Source organism: Biomphalaria glabrata, chromosome 1, assembly GCF_947242115.1.
Source record: "Biomphalaria glabrata chromosome 1, xgBioGlab47.1, whole genome shotgun sequence".
Taxonomy (NCBI): Eukaryota; Metazoa; Mollusca; class Gastropoda; family Planorbidae; genus Biomphalaria; species Biomphalaria glabrata.
Genome location: NC_074711.1, coordinates 33,247,027 through 33,271,345, shown reverse-complemented (window position 1 = coordinate 33,271,345; position 24,319 = coordinate 33,247,027). Strand labels below are relative to the sequence as shown.

General features: G+C 36.6%; 1 protein-coding gene across 4 annotated transcripts; it reads left to right on the top strand.

Moving 5' to 3' along the window:
- Positions 1–108: 108 nt before the first annotated feature.
- On the top strand, positions 109–23,496 carry LOC106073188 (uncharacterized). Of its 4 annotated transcripts, XM_056033339.1 has the most exons (12): positions 109–465; positions 2,126–2,244; positions 3,345–3,972; positions 4,068–4,300; positions 4,924–5,034; positions 5,857–5,995; positions 6,177–6,258; positions 7,258–7,449; positions 12,068–12,652; positions 14,979–15,081; positions 15,231–19,927; positions 19,961–23,496. In XM_056033339.1, the coding sequence occupies exons 2-12, from the start codon at positions 2,235–2,237 to the stop codon at positions 22,934–22,936; spliced, it is 9,756 nt and encodes a 3,251-aa protein (XP_055889314.1). In that variant the 5' UTR covers positions 109–465; positions 2,126–2,234; the 3' UTR covers positions 22,937–23,496. The 4 variants fall into 4 exon arrangements, with proteins under 4 accessions (XP_055889314.1, XP_055889307.1, XP_055889304.1 ...); XM_056033332.1 differs by having other exon boundaries at positions 109–460; positions 15,231–23,496; XM_056033329.1 differs by having other exon boundaries at positions 15,231–23,496.
- The last annotated feature ends 823 nt before the right edge of the window (positions 23,497–24,319 follow it).

The following is a 24,319-nucleotide window of genomic DNA, read 5'->3' as shown; positions in this document are numbered from 1 at the left end:
TTCTTTTATATGTTTGTTTGTTAACATTTTTTGTTAATGTTTGTTTGTTAATGTGTGGTATTATTGGTGTGGGATGTTACAATCTTCTGTATGTCTGATTTTCATTGTGTTTGTGTTTTTGGTTGGTATACATTCAGTCTATTGTGTGTGTGTTTTGGTTACACTCTACTTTCAGTGTGTGTGTGTTTTGGTTACACTCTACTTTCAGTGTGTGTGTGTGTGTTTTGGTTACAGTGTACATTCAGTGTATTGTGTATATAGAAAACACAGTGAATAAAGTTCACTAAACTATATATAAGGTGTGTTGTTCCTAGGCTGTGTGTTTCATTCCACACAATGGTTTTACTTCTGTAGGGGAAAGTTGTTTTTAACTTTGTGTTTTTAACCAGCCATGATTTTTAGAACTGTCCCACATGCAGCCTGACTTCAACCAATTTGGCTTTTAAACAGTTTTTTATCTGTAAGGTTGGTTCTAGTGTAACAGTTACTAGTGTATAGATATTAGAAATAAATGTAGAATGAAATACGTTTTAGATTTCTCTAGCAGGAATACAGACAATACTAATTAATGCCAGCCCCAAAAGTTTAGTTTTAATGAAACTTACTTTGATAGCAAAAAAAAATTTAGTCTGAATTTTAATAAATCTTAGCAATAAAAAATGACTTCCTTGTTGACATAGTGGTGACATTGGCAGTGGCACTCCTCTACTACAATAGTAACCAGATCATTGATCATTAGCCTTGAAGAGTATATCTAGGGTCCAGTATCTAGACCATGACTTTGAACTTTCTTATGGAAAAGTGATGAAACCCCCACCCCCCAAAAAAAAATTATTTTGAAAGCTTGTCGAGTGTACAAAAACCTACAACACAACACAAATATGAGTCCAATGACAAAAGGTATTGAAAGAAGACATCCAACTTGTATTTGAACGTTTTTGTTTAAAAGCCTTTGAATCTGTTCTTCTAATGGTACAGATTTAATACATATTACATTCTCTCTAATGGTACAGATTAAATACATATTACATTCTTTCTAATGGTACAGATTTAATACATAAGACATTCTTTCTAATGGTACAGATTTAATACATATTACATTCTCTCTAATGGTACAGATTTAATACATAAGACATTCTTTCTAATGGTACAGATTTAATACATATTACATTCTCTCTAATGGTACAGATTTAATGCATATTACATTCTCTCTAATGGTACTGACATAAGACACATTACATTCTCTCTAATGGTACAGATTTAATGCATATTACATTCTCTTTAATGGTACTGACATAAGACACATTACATTCTCTCTGATGGTACAGACCTAAGACACATTACATTCTCTCTGATGGTACAGACCTAAGACACATTACATTCTCTCTGATGGTACAGACTTAAGACACATTAAATTCTCTGATGGTACAGACTTAAGATACATTAAATTCTGATGGTACAGACTTAAGACACATTAAATTCTGATGGTACAGACTAAGACATTAAATTCTCTCTGATGGTACAGACTTAAGACACATTAAATTCTCTCTGATGGTACAGACTTAAGACACATTAAATTCTCTCTGATGGTACAGACTTAAGACACATTAAATTCTCTCTGATGGTACAGACTTAAGACACATTACATTCTCTCTGATGGTACAGACTTAAGACACATTAAATTCTCTCTGATGGTACAGACTTAAGACACATTAAATTCTCTCTGATGGTACAGACTTAAGACACATTACATTCTCTCTGATGGTACAGACTTAAGACACATTAAATTCTCTCTGATGGTACAGACTTAAGACACATTAAATTCTCTCTGATGGTACAGACTTAAGACACATTACATTCTCTCTGATGGTACAGACTTAAGACACATTAAATTCTCTCTGATGGTACAGACTTAAGACACATTAAATTCTCTGATGGTACAGACTTAAGACACATGAAATTCTATCTGATGGTACAGACTTAAGACACATTAAATTCTCTCTGATGGTACAGACTTAAGACACATTAAATTCTCTCTGATGGTACAGACTTAAGACACATTAAATTCTCTATTATTTACGTCAACATAAACTAATGTAATAAAAAAATTTATTTGAAATTCCAGGTTTCGCAGGGAAGATAATCCCATTTTTAACCTTTTTTTTTTTCTGAGTTTATCTGCCTTGATTTGTCCTCACCACCTAATCAACCTAACAACCAGTCTTCTCAAGAAAATGCGACAAGGTAGTAAATGAATGATTTATATTAAGCTTACTGCATAGTTTAGTTTTAAGAAAAGTAATTGTAAAAATGTCATGATTTTCTAAATATGTTGTTAGGGCTAAGGGGAGGCAAGTAGTCACGACGGCGGGGCGTGGGTCATAATTAAGTTTAGAAATGAGCTTGTGTTCGAGCTGCTCATCACTTGCAGGAGGTCTGTGATAGTTTAGGTCTCCCAAGAGTATTTTCCTTTTGTAACTTAGGCCAATCCTTAGCATACATATCTGGGGGGTCTGCGGTCACAGATTGGGTATGTCGCTAGTGCTAGTGTGTGAAGGTAAACATGATGGGACCAGGGGGAGTAACTCGAATTTTTCCCCAACTACGAACCTCTAGTGATTTTTCAGCTTTACGTTTTTGAAACATTAACTTGCAGCGAAACGTTTTGTAGTTTGAGTCATAAAGTTTGCATTATCATATTTTGTTGGTATAATGCACACATTGTAAGACAAATTTCCTTATGGATAATAATTATTATTATAATAAAATTATCAAGTGTAACATTTAGAAAAAACATCCTTTACAAAAATGTGTTAAAATGTTGAATAAACTTACAAAGTTTTAATTACCCAAGTCGTTTCATCTTGTAATCTTCATTCTTCAGGAGCACCAGAATAAGTTCAGCCAAATGTTTTCTACATGGCGTATCATCACGGACAGTTGGGATTAAATGTTTGACGACGTGTAACACTAGTTTTTGATTTTCGAAAAATGTCGCTAAATGTGACTTTTTGCCCATCCTTATGTCAATGCCAGCGAGTTGGTAGGCCTAATTAGTTACATTAAGGAGAGCCTTTTTTTTGAGACACTATATTTGTGAATACTAAAAGATTTAGTGTAGGCCTAATTGTTCGAAAGGTGTCTACCGATTAATTTAGGAGAAAATTAAATTCATTTTCAACATCTAACGTCCGAAATACTCAAATGGTGTCTTTAAGCTCCCTTTTATTAAAAGACAACTTTACCAAACTTGAAAAAGTTTTTTTAAAAACCGTTAAACACCAAAATTGCAGCGTTTAAATGTCAATTTTGATTCCTATCCAGTTTCAAAACATTTTTTTCAGCTGGTTGCAAGTCTAAGTCTCGGAAAGCAACAATCAAGAAAGCAGACACAGGAATCAACGCAGACACAGGAATCAACGCAGGCACAGGAATCAACGCAGGCACAGGAATCTACGCTGGAACAGGATTCAGCGCTGGCACAGGAATTAGAGCTGGCAAGGGAATCAGCGCAGGCACGGGAATCAGCGCAGGCACGGGAATCAGCGCAGGCACGGGAATCAGCGCAGGCACGGGAGTCAGCGCAGGCACGGGGATCTACGCTGGCGCGGGGATCTACGCTGGCGCAGGGATCTACGCTGGCGCAGGGATCAACGCTGGCAATGGAATCAACGCTGGCAGTAGAATCAACGCTGGCAGTGGGATCAACGCTGGCAGTGGGATCAACGCTGGCAGTGGAATCAACGCTGGCAGTGGAATCAACGCTGGCAGTGGAATCAACGCTGGCGCAGGGATCTACGCTGGCAGTGGGATCTACGCTGGCAGGGGAATCAACGCTGGCAGGGGAATCAACGCTGGCAGTGGAATCAACGCTGGCACTGGGATCAACGCTGGCACTGGAATCAATGCAATCGATGCCGACACGAGATTCAACGCTGGCACGAGTCTAAACAATGGAAACATACCTAGGAGGTAACTTGAATATATATACCTTCTGACTTTTATTGTTGTTTAATGTGTTGCTTTCTCTGTGTTGTCTGACTTTTCTCAAACTTATTCCACTTCAGCATCAACACAGAGGAGCACCAGCTCTGGTTTACATCGTTTCTTCCTCACTACGAAGTCCTGGCCTTAGGTGATCCCAAGTGTGCAGCGACTAGTTCATATATTCTATCCAATGTTGAAGACCCACCCAGAGAATTTTATCTGGCATGCAAGTTAGATAAAAACATCTACACGGCAGGGGAGAATATCACTGGGACTCTTCATATTTATGTGGACAAAAAATTGCCTTGCCGTAGTGAGTTCTTTTTTTTTTACTTTTAAAAGTGCCAAAAGTCAAAGGAATTGTTTCCTCCAGTTTGTCTATTGAAGGATTGGTCCAAACATAGTGGCGTAGCTAGGAATTTGTCCTCATTTGGGGGCCCAGGGTCTTGACCCCTTTGGGGGGCCCTTCATTTTGCGTAATATTTAATGTAAAAAACACTCATTTAGGACACTACCTCTCCCCACCCTAGTTACGCCTCAGCATAGGCCACAAACTAAAGGATATTTATTGTTCAGTTCAGACGTCGTGGATCAAATCTCCAATCCGTAGTCTAAAATTGTAAAACCTTTTTAACGAAAGTTCCTTATTTCAAAAGTAAATAATTATTTTTAAAAAATCATGTCCCTTTGTCTTTTTTTCTATTCCTAACAAAAATACAAGTTTGCAGTCAAAAATTCGATTAAAATTCTTCAATGTCCCTAGGTTAAGGTCATTTTGAAGATTTACAAAACTCAAGTGATGTAAAATTATACTAGGACCACAAATTACATTTGAATAACACTTGATGTAGTGAACCACTGGCAATGTTTTGAGATCGATGTGCAAGTGTTTTGTTGAATGTCAAGTCATTGAGATCAAAATGCATCTAATTTCAGAGATAGAGATTCATTTGGTGTCTGTTTGTTATAAGTTCCTAACAGAAACGGAGCCCCACACGCAGGTAGCTGCTGTCAACAATACAACTCAACAAGCATGGAAAGCGAAAGGTAATTAGAGCATTAGTTCTTGTAGTCAAAGGCAATATAAAGTGGACGAGGAAATGAAACGCTGAACTTGAATGTTGTAATCACAAGATATTAGGCGAGTTAAGTCCCGCTATCTGAATATTTCTCTCTTGTTAAATGAAGGTAACATAAGAAGACTAATTGATATTTTAATTTTGAGTGTGGTAACAAGAGCATAAGTAGAGCCAACTTTATTGCTGCTGAGCTGTCAGCTCTTTTGCAGACTATGCCAAGGAAAAATAGAGCGGTTTTCTTCAGTTGTTCAGCACTGCCGTACAGGTTATGTTGAGCTGGAATGGTAGTAGGGTCTGCCTAAGGTGGATTAGGAAGGGGCATTCAAAGAGGATATGGTTTAAGGTTTCATAACAAAGGGAGAGTTGAGTGGAATTTACTTGGTACAGATGGTAATTTAACAGGTGTGTGGAATTTATTTGGTTCAGATGGTTATTTAACAGGTGTGTGCAATTTATTTGGCTCTGATGGTAGTTTAAGAGGTGTGTGGAATTTATTTGGTTCAGATGGTAATTTAACAGGTGTGTGCAATTTATTTGGCTCTGATGGTAATTTAAGAGGTGTGTGGAATTTATTTGGCTCGGATGGTAGTTTAAGAGGTGTGTGGAATTTATTTGGTTCAGATGATAATTGAACAGGTGTGTGGAATTTATTTGGTTCAGATGGTAATTTAACAGAAGTGTGCTCTAAAAGCAGCTAAATTCTAGCCATTAGCTTTTTTCTCAGCACAATGTTGTAACATTTTTAACTTCAATTAACTAGATCAAATAACTTAGGTATTCCTCTTCACAGGCAGACGATACAATCTGCCTTCAGGGATAAGTAGCTTTTCATTTCTATTGAAAATACCTGACGATGCCTTAACAACAATACAAAACCGTTTCTGCAGTGTTATCCACGCCATTGTTGTAGACTTCCATCAACCAGGCTTGTGAGTATCTTGGATACACCTTTTTTATGAATAACATAAAATGTAGACTTAACCAGAATTTAAAACGTTATGTCTGGGGTTTAGCTTTGTTTTCTAAATGACTACTCGAAATGGACTCATTATACAGTAGGGAAGAGTTGTGCAACATTGTCATACTGAATTTTTTTTTCCATTTCAACAGGAATGATGGTGAACGAATGTCTGCATTTGGTGGATACATTAAAGTTTACAGTCGACCATACATAGAAAGAGGTTTATCACAGGTAATCTTTTAGAAATGTTAGCTATAAAGCATTAATTCAACTTGACTACTTTGACTTTTAGTGGATTCTCTCAGGTTCAGTAATAATGTCTGTAATAATAAGGCTTATTCCATAAGTCATTTTTCCCACATCAAGTGGAATGCAACCTTTTCACGTTATGGTCCAGTAATCTGAAAGTAATCAAGATGATCTGACCCAAACTTCAGTCAGAAGAGTGTGGGACGTGAAGAGTAGATGCTTCATTCCTGACCATTGAGAAAAAGTTTTCAGTGATTTGGGATTTAACGCGATCCTTGTGTTCATTTCAACACTTGATAAACAAGAAACAACTTGGTTGGTGAACTAAGAAACAACTTGGTTGGTGAACTAAGAAACAACTTGGTTGGTGAACTAAGAAACAACTTGGTTGGTGAACTAAGAAACAACTTGGTTGGTGAACTAAGAAACAACTTGGTTGGTGAACTAAGAAACAACTTGGTTGGTGAACTAAGAAACAACTTGGTTGGTGAACTAAGAAACAACTTGGTTGGTGAACTAAGAAACAACTTGGTTGGTGAACTAAGAAACAACTTGGTTGGTGAACTAAGAAACAACTTGGTTGGTGAACTAAGAAACAACTTGGTTGGGGAACTAAGAAACAACTTGGTTGGGGAACTAAGAAACAACTTGGTTGGGGAACTAAGAAACAACTTGGTTGGGGAACTAAGAAACAACTTGGTTGGGGAACTAACACAAAAACTAAGTTTTCTACGGCTGACCAACGTTTAGAGACAAAATTGCACTGCACTTAAATGTAGCCAAATGTTGTAACGCTAAGTTGTAACGATGTGCAACGCTAAGTTGTAACGATGTGCAACGCTAAGTTGTAACGATGTGCAACGCTAAGTTGTAACGATGTGCAACGCTAAGTTGTAACGATGTGCAACGCTAAGTTGTAACGATGTGCAACGCTAAGTTGTAACACTGCGTGGTAAACTCAGTTTACATTTGTTTCAACAGACTCCACTGTTCGCTACTGAGCTCCTGAAAGTGGATCCAAATCATTCTTTCCTAGGACAGTTGAGGGTGATAATGACGCCAGAGAAAACAATGATACCCACCAATAGTACATTCTCCATCACTGTCACCATCCACTGTGAATCTATAAGAAGCATATTTAAAATATCCGAAATTTTTCCCATATTGGTCCAGGTAAATTCCTTTTTAATTTTTCTTAGCAGCACTGCATTGAATATTTTGGAATATGTTCAGAGCTCAAAATGTCATCGTTGAAACTAGACGATCACACAGACTGAGATTCTCTTAGAATATAGCAATAAAATTGTCTGAGATTCTCTTAGATCGTAGCAATAAAATTGACTGAGATTCTCTTAGATCGTAGCAATAAAATTGTCTGAGATTCTCTTAGATCGTAGCAATAAAATTGATTGAGATTCTCTTAGATCGTAGCAATAAAATTGTCTGAGATTCTCTTAGAATATAGCAATAAAATTGTCTGAGATTCTCTTAGATCGTAGCAATAAAATTGTCTGAGATTCTCTTAGATCGTAGCAATAAAATTGTCTGAGATTCAATTAGAACATAGCAATAAAATTGTCTGAGATTCTCTTAGAATATAGCAATAAAATTGTCTGAGATTCTCTTAGATCGTAGCAATAAAATTGACTGAGATTCTCTTAGATCGTAGCAATAAAATTGTCTGAGATTCTCTTAGATCGTAGCAATAAAATTGTCTGAGATTCTCTTAGATCGTAGCAATAAAATTGACTGAGATTCTCTTAGAGCGTAGCAATAAAATTGACTGAGATTCTCTTAGAGCGTAGCAATAAAATTGTCTGAGATTCTCTTAGATCGTAGCAATAAAATTGACTGAGATTCTCTTAGAGCGTAGCAATAAAATTGTCTGAGATTCTCTTAGATCGTAGCAATAAAATTGACTGAGATTCTCTTAGATCGTAGCAATAAAATTGACTGAGATTCTCTTAGATCGTAGCAATAAAATTGACTGAGATTCTCTTAGATCGTAGCAATAAAATTGACTGAGATTCTCTTAGAGCGTAGCAATAAAATTGTCTGAGATTCTCTTAGATCGTAGCAATAAAATTGACTGAGATTCTCTTAGATCGTAGCAATAAAATTGACTGAGATTCTCTTAGATCGTAGCAATAAAATTGACTGAGATTCTCTTAGAGCGTAGCAATAAAATTGACTGAGATTCTCTTAGAGCGTAGCAATAAAATTGTCTGAGATTCTCTTAGATCGTAGCAATAAAATTGACTGAGATTCTCTTAGAGCGTAGCAATAAAATTGACTGAGATTCTCTTAGATCGTAGCAATAAAATTGACTGAGATTCTCTTAGATCGTAGCAATAAAATTGACTGAGATTCTCTTAGATCGTAGCAATAAAATTGACTGAGATTCTCTTAGATCGTAGCAATAAAATTGACTGAGATTCTCTTAGATCGTAGCAATAAAATTGACTGAGATTCTCTTAGAGCGTAGCAATAAAATTGACTGAGATTCTCTTAGATCGTAGCAATAAAATTGACTGAGATTCTCTTAGATCGTAGCAATAAAATTGACTGAGATTCTCTTAGATCGTAGCAATAAAATTGACTGAGATTCTCTTAGAGCGTAGCAATAAAATTGACTGAGATTCTCTTAGATCGTAGCAATAAAATTGACTGAGATTCTCTTAGATCGTAGCAATAAAATTGACTGAGATTCTCTTAGAGCGTAGCAATAAAATTGACTGAGATTCTCTTAGATCGTAGCAATAAAATTGACTGAGATTCTCTTAGATCGTAGCAATAAAATTGACTGAGATTCTCTTAGATCGTAGCAATAAAATTGACTGAGATTCTCTTAGATCGTAGCAATAAAATTGACTGAGATTCTCTTAGATCGTAGCAATAAAATTGACTGAGATTCTCTTAGATCGTAGCAATAAAATTGACTGAGATTCTCTTAGATCGTAGCAATAAAATTGACTGAGATTCTCTTAGATCGTAGCAATAAAATTGACTGAGATTCTCTTAGATCGTAGCAATAAAATTGACTGAGATTCTCTTAGAGCGTAGCAATAAAATTGACTGAGATTCTCTTAGATCGTAGCAATAAAATTGACTGAGATTCTCTTAGATCGTAGCAATAAAATTGACTGAGATTCTCTTAGATCGTAGCAATAAAATTGACTGAGATTCTCTTAGAGCGTAGCAATAAAATTGACTGAGATTCTCTTAGATCGTAGCAATAAAATTGACTGAGATTCTCTTAGATCGTAGCAATAAAATTGACTGAGATTCTCTTAGAGCGTAGCAATAAAATTGACTGAGATTCTCTTAGATCGTAGCAATAAAATTGACTGAGATTCTCTTAGATCGTAGCAATAAAATTGACTGAGATTCTCTTAGATCGTAGCAATAAAATTGACTGAGATTCTCTTAGATCGTAGCAATAAAATTGACTGAGATTCTCTTAGATCGTAGCAATAAAATTGACTGAGATTCTCTTAGATCGTAGCAATAAAATTGTCTGAGATTCTCTTAGAATATAGCAATAAAATTGACTGAGATTCTCTTAGATCGTAGCAATAAAATTGACTGAGATTCTCTTAGATCGTAGCAATAAAATTGACTGAGATTCTCTTAGATCGTAGCAATAAAATTGTCTGAGATTCTCTTAGAGCGTAGCAATAAAATTGACTGAGATTCTCTTAGATCGTAGCAATAAAATTGTCTGAGATTCTCTTAGAGCGTAGCAATAAAATTGTCTGAGATTCTCTTAGAGCGTAGCAATAAAATTGTCTGAGATTCTCTTAGAGCGTAGCAATAAAATTGACTGAGATTCTCTTAGATCGTAGCAATAAAATTGTCTGAGATTCTCTTAGAGCGTAGCAATAAAATTGACTGAGATTCTCTTAGATTGTAGCAATAAAATTGTCTGAGATTCTCTTAGAGCGTAGCAATAAAATTGACTGAGATTCTCTTAGATCGTAGCAATAAAATTGATTGAGATTCTCTTAGAGCGTAGCAATAAAATTGACTGAGATTCTCTTAGATCGTAGCAATAAAATTGACTGAGATTCTCTTAGAGCGTAGCAATAAAATTGACTGAGATTCTCTTAGATCGTAGCAATAAAATTGACTGAGATTCTCTTAGAGCGTAGCAATAAAATTGTCTGAGATTTTCTTAGATCGTAGCAATAAAATTGATTGAGATTCTCTTAGATCGTAGCAATAAAATTGACTGAGATTCTCTTAGATCGTAGCAATAAAATTGTCTGAGATTCTCTTAGATCGTAGCAATAAAATTGACTGAGATTCTCTTAGATCGTAGCAATAAAATTGACTGAGATTCTCTTAGATCGTAGCAATAAAATTGACTGAGATTCTCTTAGATCGTAGCAATAAAATTGACTGAGATTCTCTTAGATCGTAGCAATAAAATTGACTGAGATTCTCTTAGATCGTAGCAATAAAATTGATTGAGATTCTCTTAGATCGTAGCAATAAAATTGACTGAGATTCTCTTAGATCGTAGCAATAAAATTGTCTGAGATTCTCTTAGATCGTAGCAATAAAATTGACTGAGATTCTCTTAGATCGTAGCAATAAAATTGACTGAGATTCTCTTAGATCGTAGCAATAAAATTGACTGAGATTCTCTTAGATCGTAGCAATAAAATTGACTGAGATTCTCTTAGATCGTAGCAATAAAATTGACTGAGATTCTCTTAGATCGTAGCAATAAAATTGACTGAGATTCTCTTAGAGCGTAGCAATAAAATTGATTGAGATTCTCTTAGATCGTAGCAATAAAATTGACTGAGATTCTCTTAGATCGTAGCAATAAAATTGACTGAGATTCTCTTAGATCGTAGCAATAAAATTGACTGAGATTCTCTTAGAATATAGCAATAAAATTACTGAGATTCTCTTAGAATATACGAATAAAATTGACTGAGGTGTTAGGACCATTCTCTGTAAGCAGAATGTCACTCGTAATGCCTTAATCGTTATAATGCAGCTAAAGTATTCAATGTTAAAAAAGTTTCTCTTATAGTGCTTATAACTTTGTGATTATGTAGGAAGCAGTTTAATATTATCATAGGCTCATCTCCGGTGCATTTTTAACATTTGGTTAGCTAAATAGTTTTATAAAAATGCATTTGTTTTGTAAAATATTTTTCAAATCCTCGGGTTAAAGAGTGTGGGGTGAGATTGTTTTTTAATCTTCTCCATTAAAGTATCCATTGAGAGTTTGACGTAACAAAGTGATGTCTGGATATTGGTAATAGAGTTAAACACGGATCTATGGTCCACATTTCGGTGAATTAGTTTGTAAACTTTTGCATAAATTTAACAATTAGTATATACTGACTGGCGCGATTTTTCAGTGGTAAAGCGCTTGGTTTTCGTACCAGGGGTCTCTGGTTCGAATTCTGGTGAAGACTGATTTTAAATTTCAGGATCCTTGGGCGCCTGAGTCCACCCAACTCTAGTGGGTACCTGACACTAATTGGGGAAAATTAAAGGCGATTGGTTGTTGTGCTGGCCACAAGACACCGCCGTTAACCGCGGGCCACAGAAACAGATGACCTTTTCATCTGCCCGCAGTGTCTGAAATTACTGCAAGGGGAGCTTTTTTTTTATATACCGACAAGATAAATTGAAAACTTGTATAACTCCATATCAATTACAGTGCAGTACACTCAATGAAGCCCAAGAAACTTATTTTAAAACAAGCTTTTGTAATTTCAAACAAACCTGTTTCAAGTAACCATGTGTATTCCTTTGTCTACTTCAGGAGACTATTCTACCCGGTGACAATATGCAATGTCCTCTAGTAAATATCACGGTCTCACTCCGTAACCAAGGTAAAAGCAATGTAGTAGGCAAGAAACGAGTTTTCACTCACCACTTTACGATGACTGTGGGCGACGTCATTCCCAGCACAGTTCCAACATTTTCAGTGGAACCATCAATAGGGTGTAGTCTCATAGGGAAAAGTTTTATTTTTACACAAGAAATTCTTAATAATTTATTAGAAGCAGACCTTAATGACAAAGAATGGATGTCCAAAGCTAAGGCCCAAGAAGGCACGCCTAAAGCAAAGGGAGCAAAGCCTAAAGGCCAGGCTATAGGAGCAGGACCTAAAGCCAATGTTAAGGGCGCACATAATACACCAACTGAAGGAGAATTACCTGACGCCCAAACTCCAACAGCAAATCCTAAAGCCAGTGAAGCTAATTCGAAATCAGAGGGAGATACGCTCAAATCACAGGGAGAAGTGCTCGAATCACAAGAAGTGCTCGAATCCCAGGGAACAATGCTGAATGTTAAGGACGCATTTCCTAAAGATGAATCTGTTAGAGTTCAATATTTCTTGCTGGTAAGAAAGTTTTTAGAATGTAATTTTTTTTGACAGCTTTCAGTTGTTCCCCAAGTTTTCTCAATGGTTTCCCCCCCCCCCCTACACAAATGATTTGTAGAAGACGATCTGTTCCAGTTTTTTGTACTCGCCTGTTGAAATGAAGCATCTTTTAGAAACTAAGTTCTTTGTAGCCTCCAAAAGATGTACTGTGGGAACTTTTCTTCTGATGTGGCAGATCTGCAGGGGTACAGTTTGGTGGTTAAGAATACTTTGTATCCAGATCTTTTGGTGTCTGCAAGGTTCAATGTTGTCTCTTTCTTCTGAAATTTCATTCACTCATTACAATTCTTTTACTCTTTATTACTATTTCTATACTCTTACAATTCCTATACTCTTACAATTCCTATACGCTTGCAATTCCTATACTCTTACAATTCCTATACGCTTGCAATTCCTATACTCTTACAATTCCTATACTCTTACAATTCCTATACTCATACAATTCCTATACGCTTGCAATTCCTATACTCTTACAATTCCTATACTCTTACAATTCCTATACTCTTACAATTCCTATACGCTTGCAATTCCTATACTCTTACAATTCCTATACGCTTGCAATTCCTATACTCTTACAATTCCTATACTCTTACAATTCCTATACTCTTACAATTCCTATACTCTTACAATTCCTATACTCTTACAATTCCTATACTCTTACAATTCCTATACTCTTACAATTCCTATACTCTTACAATTCCTATTATCTTACAATTCCTATACGCTTGCAATTCCTATACTCTTGCAATTCCTATACTCTTGCAATTCCTATACTCTTATAATTCCTATACGCTTGCAATTCCTATACTCTTACAATTCCTATACGCTTGCAATTCATATTATCTTACAATTCCTATACGCTTGCAATTCATATTATCTTACAATTCCTATACGCTTGCAATTCCTATACGCTTGCAATTCCTATTATCTTACAATTCCTATACTCTTACAATTCCTATTATCTTACAATTTCTATACTCTTACAATTCCTATACTCTTACAATTCCTATACTCTTACAATTCCTATACTCTTACAATTCCTATACGCTTGCAATTCCTATACGCTTGCAATTCCTATTATCTTACAATTCCTATTATCTTACAATTCCTATTATCTTACAATTCCTATACACTTGCAATTCCTATACGCTTGCAATTCCTATACGCTTACAATTCCTATACGCTTGCAATTCCTATTATCTTACAATTCCTATACGCTTGCAATTCCTATTATCTTACAATTCCTATTATCTTACAATTCCTATTATCTTACAATTCCTATTATCTTACAATTCCTATACGCTTACAATTCCTATTATCTTACAATTCCTATACGCTTACAATTCCTATACGCTTGCAATTCCTATTATCTTACAATTCCTATTATCTTACAATTCCTATTATCTTACAATTCCTATTATCTTACAATTCCTATACGCTTACAATTCCTATACGCTTACAATTCCTATTATCTTACAATTCCTATACGCTTGCAATTCCTATTATCTTACAATTCCTATACGCTTACAATTCCTATTATCTTACAATTCCTATACGCTTGCAATTCCTATTATCTTACAATTCCTATACGCTTACAATTCCTATTATCTTACAATTCCTATACGCTTGCAATTCCTATTATCTTACAATTCCTATACGCTTACAATTCCTATTATCTTACAATTCCTATACGCTTACAATTCCTATACGCTTACAATTCCTATACGCTTACAATTCCTATACGCTTACAATTCCTATACGCTTACAATTCCTATACGCTTACAATTCCTATACGCTTACAATTCCTATACGCTTACAATTCCTATACGCTTACAATTCCTATACGCTAACAATTCCTATACGCTAACAATTCCTATACGCTAGCAATTCCTATACGCTTGCAATTCCTATACGCTTGCAATTCCTATACGCTTGCAATTCCTATTATCTTACAATTCCTATTATCTTACAATTCCTATACGCTTGCAATTCCTATTATCTTACAATTCCTATTATCTTACAATTCCTATACGCTTGCAATTCCTATTATCTTACAATTCCTATTATCTTACAATTCCTATTATCTTACAATTCCTATACGCTTGCAATTCCTATTATCTTACACTTTCTAAAGCACAACAAACCTCGTGTAAAAAAGTCATTCTAGACTATACTCACCTTAAAGTAGTGTTATGGAAAGAAATGTTACTTCATTCATGCTGATGGTAAATTAAATAGGTTAGGATTACTTCAGTTCTAAAAAAAAACACCTTAATATCTGCAGCTTGTGATCAAACATGAACACAACACCCAGGTCAACTTCTTGGCCAGATGTCCAGTAGTCCTCTTTCAAGAAACTCTACAAGCCAATCCAAGGAGCCCAAATGGTAAGTATGTTACACAGTGTGTCAAAGCCTTTTAAAACTGATACGCTATTTTACTTTCTGTGTAAGATTTAGTCTAATTATTTTAAATTTGTAATAAATTAATCCTAGTCTAAATGTTGTACATTATTTTCTTTATTTCCAAACTTTAGGTGAGAAACTTCTCGTACCACAGTACTTAAAAGAATGTAAAGAACATACAGTTCTTAACACTGCAGTATTCTTTGACTTAGGCCCATCTTTTCAAAAGTCTCGTCTGCATGCAGTCCTAAGCAAGTTCCGTAAAGACTTGTATCTCGCATTGGGCCTTATCAGGGATCTAAACGCCAAGCTGATATTTCTCTATTCTTTTATGACTAAGGGAAACCACTCTGAAAAACTAGAAGAGTGGTCGACAATAGGGGAATGGATGAGATTTTTTGGAGGTCTGTTAACATTCTCCCCTATATCCAGTGTTGACGATATAAAGGAAGCTCTTATATCAGTTCTCTCCAACTACAATGGACCATGGTCAGCAAGAGCAACATTGTCAGAAACTCCTTATAAAGCATTCCGCCAATTCGTGAAAACATTAATCTGTAGGATCACGGAAATGATTGATTGGATCATTAACGTCGACGACAAGAATCCAGAACGAGACCAGTGCCCGGACTTGAAGCCTTATCCAATTCTGGATCTTCCACGAGTGAACTGTACAGCTGCTAGGCTGTGGTCAGGCTATATGTCAGACACTTGCCAACTATCAAAGCTAGTTTTAGTCAAAAGTTTTGTTGAAGAAAGCACAATAGAAGAGTTGAATTTAAAATGTTTTTTCTGGCCCAAGTCTTTAGACACATCACAGCTACCAACATTCATTAGCGACAGTACATTGACTATACTGGACAACATCGAACCTTGGAACACGGACTTTCTACCTAACATCGAGCGCACTGACCCATGTGTACCTGACATGGATCTCACTGATCCAAACGTCCCCAGCATGGATTGCACTGGCTCGTGTGCACCAACCACTGAGAGTACTAACGTTGTACCTGATACAATGTGCACATACATGTCTGTTGCACCAACCACTGAGAGTACTAACATTGTACCTAATACAGTGTGCACATACATGTCTGTTGCACCAACCATTGAGAGTACTACCATTGTACTTAATACAATGTGCACATACTTTTCTGTTCTTGCAACAAAGTGTCATTACGTCTCTCTGACTGCCGATAAATGTACTGATGTGTCTCTGACTGACAATATATGTACTGATGCGTCTCTGACTGCCAATAAATGTACTGATGTGTCTCTGACTGCCAATAAATGTACTGATGTGTCTCTGACTGCCAATAAATGTACTGATGTGTCTGTGACTGCAACTGTAGGTTCTGAGCTTTCTGTTCCTTCCGTTGTGTGTAGAGACTTAACAAATAAAACTGTCATGGGTCCGACAACTAATTGCTTGCAAAACAATACCACCTGTTTGGATGTTCAAGCCTGTAGCTTCCAGTCCTTAATCTCTAGTTCTGAGGACGTGAAGGAAGAGAGGGTAACTAGCACTGAAACTGAAATGAAACAAAATGGAAACGAATGTTTTGTTAGCTCATTAACAAGGCCAGATATCACAGACACAAAAACAGATCCTAAAACTAACGTGTTGCCTTCGAGATCAGAATCTTCCAACGAACGTAAGAGTTTTAAATGTGGAGACACAACTGATCTAGTAACACCAACTTTATGTGGAAGGGACTCCAAAGAAATGTCTAAAACTACTCAAAGCTCAAACTTGCACAATGACGACCTTGTCGAGAAAACGTGTAATTTGTACGACATAAAAGAACTTCATGAGAAAGATGTCAAGTTAAGGTCTAGTCACCACCAACAGGTTAAGACTTCTGAAACTTGTAATCAACCTAAACAGACCATAACTGTTAAGGCTCAGAGTAGAAACAAAAACCATAAAACTAAGACTCGTAAAAAAAACAAACACGCTAAAACTACCCAGTCAAGTAATCAACAGGTCCAAAATTCTCAGATATGTTATCAAAAAAGGCAGGACCAAACTGAGACATGTAATCAACTTAATCAGGAACAAACCGCTGAGACATGTAATCAACTTAATCAGGAACAAACCGCTGAGACATGTAATCAACTTAATCAGGAACAAACCGCTGAGACATGTAATCAACTTAATCAGGAACAAATTGCTGAGACATGTAATCAACTTAATCAGGAAAAAACCGGTGAGACATGTAATCAACTTAAACAGACCCAAACTGAAACATGTAATCAACTTAATCAGGAACAAATCGCTAAGACATGTAATTTACTTAATCAGGAACAAACCGCTGAGACATGTAATCAACTTAATCAGGAACAAATTGCTGAGACATGTAATCAACTTAATCAGGAAAAAACCGGTGAGACATGTAATCAACTTAAACAGACCCAAACTGAAACATGTAATCAACTTAATCAGGAACAAATCGCTAAGACATGTAATTTACTTAATCAGGAACAAACCGCTGAGACATGTAATCAACTTAAGCAGGAACAAACTGCTGAGACATGTAATCAACTTAAGCAGACCTCAACTGTTAAAGCTCAGAATCGAAAACACCATAAAACATCTAAGAAGTGTTTAAAAATAAAAAACGCTAGAATTACGCAGACATGTAATCCACGTAAACAGGTCCAAACTACTGAGTCATCGAATAAACTGAAGCAGACCCAAACTGCTGAGACATATAATCAACTTAATCAGGAACAAACTGCTGACACATGTAATCAACTTAAGCAGGAACAAACTTCTGAGACATGTAATCCACTTAAACAGGAACAAACTGCTGAGACATGTAATCAACTTAAACAGACCCAAACTGAAACATGTAATCAACTTAATCAGGAACAAACTGCTGACACATGTAATCAACTTAAGCAGGAACAAACTGCTGACACATGTAATCAACTTAAGCAGGAACAAACTTCTGAGACATGTAATCCACTTAAACAGGAACAAACTGCTGAGACATGTAATCAACTTAAACAGACCCAAACTGAAACATGTAATCAACTTAATCAGGAACAAACCGCTGAGACATGTAATCAACTTAATCAGGAACAAATCGCTGAGACATGTAATCAACTTAATCAGGAAAAAACCGGTGAGACATGTAATCAACTTAAACAGACCCAAACTGAGACATGTAATCAACTTAATCAGGAACAAATCGCTAAGACATGTAATTTACTTAATCAGGAACAAACCGCTGAGACATGTAATCAACTAAAGCAGACCAAAACTGAAACATGTAATCAACTTAAGCAGGAACAAACTACTGAAACATGTAATCAACTAAAGCAGACCCAAACTGAAACATGTAATCAACTTAATCAGGAACAAACTACTGAGACATGTAGTCAACTTAAGCAGGTCCAAAATTCTAAGACATGTAATCAACTTAAGCAGACCTCAACTGTTAAAGCTCAGAATCGAAAACACCATAAAACATCTAAGAAGTGTTTAAAAAACAAAAACGCTAAAATTACGCAGACATGTAATCAAAGTAAACAGGTCCAAACTACTGAGTCATCGAATAAACTGAAGCAGACCCAAACTGTTGAGACATATAATCAACTTAATCAGGAACAAACTGCTGAGACATGTAATCAACTTAAGCAGGAACAAACTGCTGAGACATGTAATCAACTTAAGCAGGAACAAACTGCTGAGACATGTAATCCACTTAAACAGGAACAAACCGCTGAGACATATAATCAACTTAAGCAGGAACAAACTGCTGAGACATGTAATCAACTTAATCAGGAACAAACTGCTGAGACATGTAATCAACTTAAGCAGGAACAAACTGCTGAGACATGTAATCCACTTAAACAGGAACAAACCGCTGAGACATGTAATCAACTTAAGCAGGAACAAACTGCTGAGACATGTAATCAACTTAATCAGGAACAAACTGCTAAGACATGTAATCAACTTAAGCAGGAACAAACTGCTGAGACATGTAATCAACTTAATCAGGAACAAACCGCTGAGACATGTAATCAACTTAAGCAGGAACAAACTGCTGAGACATGTAATCAACTTAATCAGGAAAACACCGATGAGACATGTAATCGACTTCATCAGGAACAAACCGCTGAGACATGTAATCGACTTCATCAGGAACAAACCGCTGAGTTATGTATTCAACTTAAGCAGGCCCAAACTGCAGAGATATGTAATCAACTTGAGCAGATACAAACCGTTGAAATATGTAATCCATTTAAGGAGAACCAAAATGAGACATGTAATAAACTTAAGCAAGAGCAAACCTTTGAGAAATGTAATCAACTTAACGAGACACAATCAGCTGAGACGTGTAGCCAACTAAAGCAGGCCCAAACATCTAAGACATGTAATCAACTGAAGAAGACCTTAAATGTTAAAGCTCTGAATCGAAACAAACACCATAAAACATCTAAGACGCGAATAAAAAACAAAAACGCTAAAAATACCCAAACATGTAATCTACCTAAACAGGTCCAAACTGCCGAGTCATCGAATGAAATTAAACAGGTCCAAACTACTGAGTCATCGAATGAACCTAAGCAGACCCAAACTGCTGAGACATATATTCAACTTAATCAGGTCCAAACTGAGACATGTGATCAACTTAAGCAGACCCAAACTGCTGAGTCATCGAATGAACCTAAGCAGACCCAAACTGCTGAGACATATATTCAACTTAATCAGGTCCAAACTGAGACATGTGATCAACTTAAGCAGACCCAAACTGCTGAGTCATCGAATGAACCTAAGCAGACCCAAACTGCTGAGACATATATTCAACTTAATCAGGTACAAACTGAGACATGTAATCAAATTAATCAGGTCCAAACTGAGACATGTGATCAACTTAAGCAGACCCAAACTGCTGAGACATATATTCAACTTAACCAGGTACAAACTGAGACATGTAATCAACTTGTGCAGAACCAAACCGCTCAGACTTGTAATCAATGTAAGCAGACCCAAACTGAGACATGTAATGAACGTAAACACGCCAATACTGTTGAGTCACCTCGTAAACCAGGACAAACTAAAACTGTTAAAAGCCCAGGACAATACATTAATGACAGAATTTCTAAAACCTGTGCTCTACCCACACAGGCCAGAAGCAATGTAGGCTCTGGTCAACCCACACAGGCCAGAATTGCTCAGTGCTCTGGTCAGATAGAAATCAAATCTAATCAGACATATGAAGTCATACAAGCCGAAACTGATATGGCATCTGGGCAACTCGAACAAGTGAAATCTAACCTAAAGGGAGATAAACTCGAAGCCTCCCAAACTGACTTAAGATCAAGTAATAATGTCCAAACTTTGAAGGTATCTGATAGACTAATTCAAATAAACAATTCATATGCAATCAGAAAACTTGCACTGACCAGTACTGGTGAAACCTTTAGCCGAGAACTAACTTTTCTTGCAACTAGTCCAAATGTTCAGGCCGAGCAGTCAATCGGTCGACAGGAAAATAAAACTGCTAAGACTTGTGATCTTATCAAACAAGCCAGAACTGTTGGGCAAGCTGGTCAATCAACAAATACCAAACATGCCCCTACTTCTGGTCAAGAATATGACCAAATAGCACAAACCTCTGGGCAACCAGTAAGTGAAAATTTGAATCCTTCAGATGAAACTGTTGCTGAAAATATCATCACTTCAGTCACTAAATGTACTGAGTCTCTGAATGTCCCCCACAACGTCAGTGACACCTGCCATCAACCAAATAATTTCAATCAACTGACCCCTCCTGAAAAATGTAAGAAACTTAAAATTTCAGATAGACTAAAACCATTATCCAAACCAGCCCGAGCTATATCAAAGTCCCCCGATGTTCCCGCCAGCAATGAACTTTGCAGTGATTTAAATCTTCCATACTCCAATAATCAGGCCAATGTTGTCCAAGAACAGATTGGCAACGCCTCTACTGACATGGCTGCAAAGCTTCCATACTCCAATAATCAGGCCAGTGTTGTCCAAGAACAGATTGGCAACGCCTCTACTGACATGGCTGCAAAGCTTCGTAACAAAATTTTATTTGAAGGTGCCACACATGATGGAAAATCACTTGTTAATCACCAAAACGAGGCTACTTATATCAGATCTCCAGAGACAAACACACGGTTACAAAGAGACGCCAAAGAAGTCACCAGCCGTACACAGTCTAAACTTTTTGGGCCAACAGTAAATATCTCCTATTTTGAGCAAAGTAGACCTGACACCATCGAGAATGAGCCCAAGTCACTGTATCCTGATCCTAATACTATAAATAGTGAATATACAACTTCTATTCAGTCCTCAGACTTGGCCAGCGCACAAATGCCTAACGGTAGCCAGAACTCTCAATATACTAATCAACCTCTAACTGTTGAACTAAATAGAAGTCAGTTATCTGAAACAAGTTTTCTGAATCAAGAAACGAATACATGTTATCAACCTTTTGATAACTTAAGGATCCTGATTCCTCCAACGTTCAATATTGGGTCTAGGAGGCAACATCAGCATCTTGAAGAAACAAACAGTGGCAATCAAGATCCTGACAAGTCCAAAAAATCTAGATTAAAGGACTTGCCGAGTCATGGTCTTCAAATACTTAAAAGGCCAAATCAATTTTCTGCTGTAATAAGTCGACCAACTATGTGTCCTGAAGTCGATATTCCAAGGAAAATGTCTAAAGCAAGGACTGATCAAGATCCTGAAGTCGATATTCCAAGGAAAATGTCTAAAGCAAGGACTGATCAAGATCCTGAAGTCGATATTCCAAGGAAAATGTCTAAAGCAAGGACTGATCAAGATCCAGAAGTTTTAAACAATCGAAAGCATACAATGAAAACCTCACATAAATTAAATGACCAAGGTCAGAAGTACCACAAGAAAAAAGCAAACAAACTTCGCGTCAGAATCGATTCAGCTAATAGCATTGGAATGGACGATATGGGTGGCTTGTTTGACGATGACCCAGTCACGCCACCCAGTGGACGATGCTCTCCACTTGAAGAGTTTAAGTTTATTCCTATTGTATTAGAACCTGTGAACACAGATGCAAATTTGACGTTCGAATCAAAATTATGCTGTGGCGGTCCTTTCGGTGTACGACGCTTTGAGAAAAAGGAAGAAACACTATGGGACAGTCAAATCATTGATAACATGATACTCCAACACACGGGCATTTGGTCTCACAATGAAAAAAACATTTGGTCATCCAACTTCAACTTTGGTGATTCTGAAAGCATACTGTCTCGGCCCTCGATGTACTGGGGTCAACCTGCAACTTGGTCAAAAACTCAACTCAATCCAGCAGCTCCAGCTTTTAATATGTATGCAAAAAGTGCGCGAAACAAGCAACAGTCTATGCACAACGAGGCTCAGCCCATACAGTCCGAAGTCATTTCTCTCCCCTATCAGAGACAGCAACCACTCTTACCCACCCCCGAATTAAGGCAAGTTCGTGGAACAGGAATGGGCAGTGACATAAGGCAGATGGGGTATCAAAATATTTCTGGTATGGGCTTGTTACCAAGATACAATCCTGCCCACAACGATCAGTTTATACCTCAAATGAACCATGCCGCTTACCCGAGATATGGACCAGCAGCAATGCCTCGCTATAGCCAGGATGTCAACGTTAGTCACGCTCACAATCTGGCACATCAGTATGGAAACAGTCAGTTACAAAGTGAAGACAGTGGTACCAACTGGGTTGATCAGAATCAATTTAGAGCTAATCATATTTGGCCTGGACAAAACCAGCTGCCTCCACGTTACCAACAGCTACGTAGGTGGCCATCAATTGAGGATTAGCCTTCCACAAACTGTAGATGGCCATCAGTAGTCTTTGTCACAAAGTAGATGGCCATCAGTAGCTCGTTGATAGCCATTAGTTCATCGTTAATCTGTGTCCTGATTACAATTTTGACTATTACAATACAGATAGACTTTACCATTACAAATTTGCATTTGGTACATTAATGCCGTCTCGAAATGTTCAGTTGCAGACGTACACAGAATGAACAGTACAAGTTGTTGTCTTTTTAAATCAATGCTAGTGGCCTCGGCAAGAAATGTCCAACTTGTACATTAGTTGCATGCTAGTCTTTTATTCTGTGACTATTAGAAAACAATTTGCTTCATGTAATTTTAGTCACATTTTTTTTTAAACCGCATGTGGATTTTTAGTGATCTCCCTTGATTTTTTTATGTAGCCTACTTTAATAAGACAGATTTTTTAAAATTTTATCATAAAATGTGTATTTTATTTATTGTGCTCAAGTTTTATGCATGTGATATGATTTCCTATTGTATTATTACGTATAAATACATTGAGCAAGAAGTGAGATCTAAAATACATTTAAAGCAGTCAATATGATCTTGATTTTAATTTTTCTAATTCAAGTTTAAAAGGAATGTTTATCGTATCATTTTACAACCGATTGAATGAAAGTCTACATCATATTTTAAGAATTTATTAGATTCCCATTTTAAAGAAAATATCAGATGTTCATCTACATGGAGGGGGAGAATAAAGATTTGTTATAAACAGCGCCACTTCATTAACTAATTGCAGTCTCTAAATGTCACATATAAATAATAGCGACTTTCCAGGATCATTTGGGTATTTGCAAGGGGCAGGGTTCGAATTCTGTGTCGTCTTGATCAATCTGGAGTGACTACCACACAACGAGCCACACGACCAGCCATCTATTGATCCAAATTAATTTTAATTTTCAAACAGCCACAAAATAAAGTTGATCAAACGATTTTTTGTTCAGTAAAATATTGAACACAAGCCAGACTCGTAGGTTTAAATGCAGTTCGATATACCAATAAGCTTCGAGCTTTATAGCTGCAACTTTAAGACTGTAGCGCTGTCTTGTTTGAACAAAGGTTTGTATAAATCTTACTGTGTACATGTGTGTACATATGTTGGTCAGCACCTTACAAGCAGACTGTTGGTCACTACAAATGTTAAAGGATCGCATGGAGTACGGAGTCAAAATCAAATAGAAACATTCTGAAATGTTCAATTTATCTGTACACATATTTAGTCTTACACAAGTTCATGTACAAGTCTGTACGTTCAAGGTACAGACTCATCAGTCATTAACATCTCCATTTTAGACGATTGTGTTGACGAAGTTAACAAAAATTAAAAAAAATCATTCACTGTAAGCACTGGTATAGAAA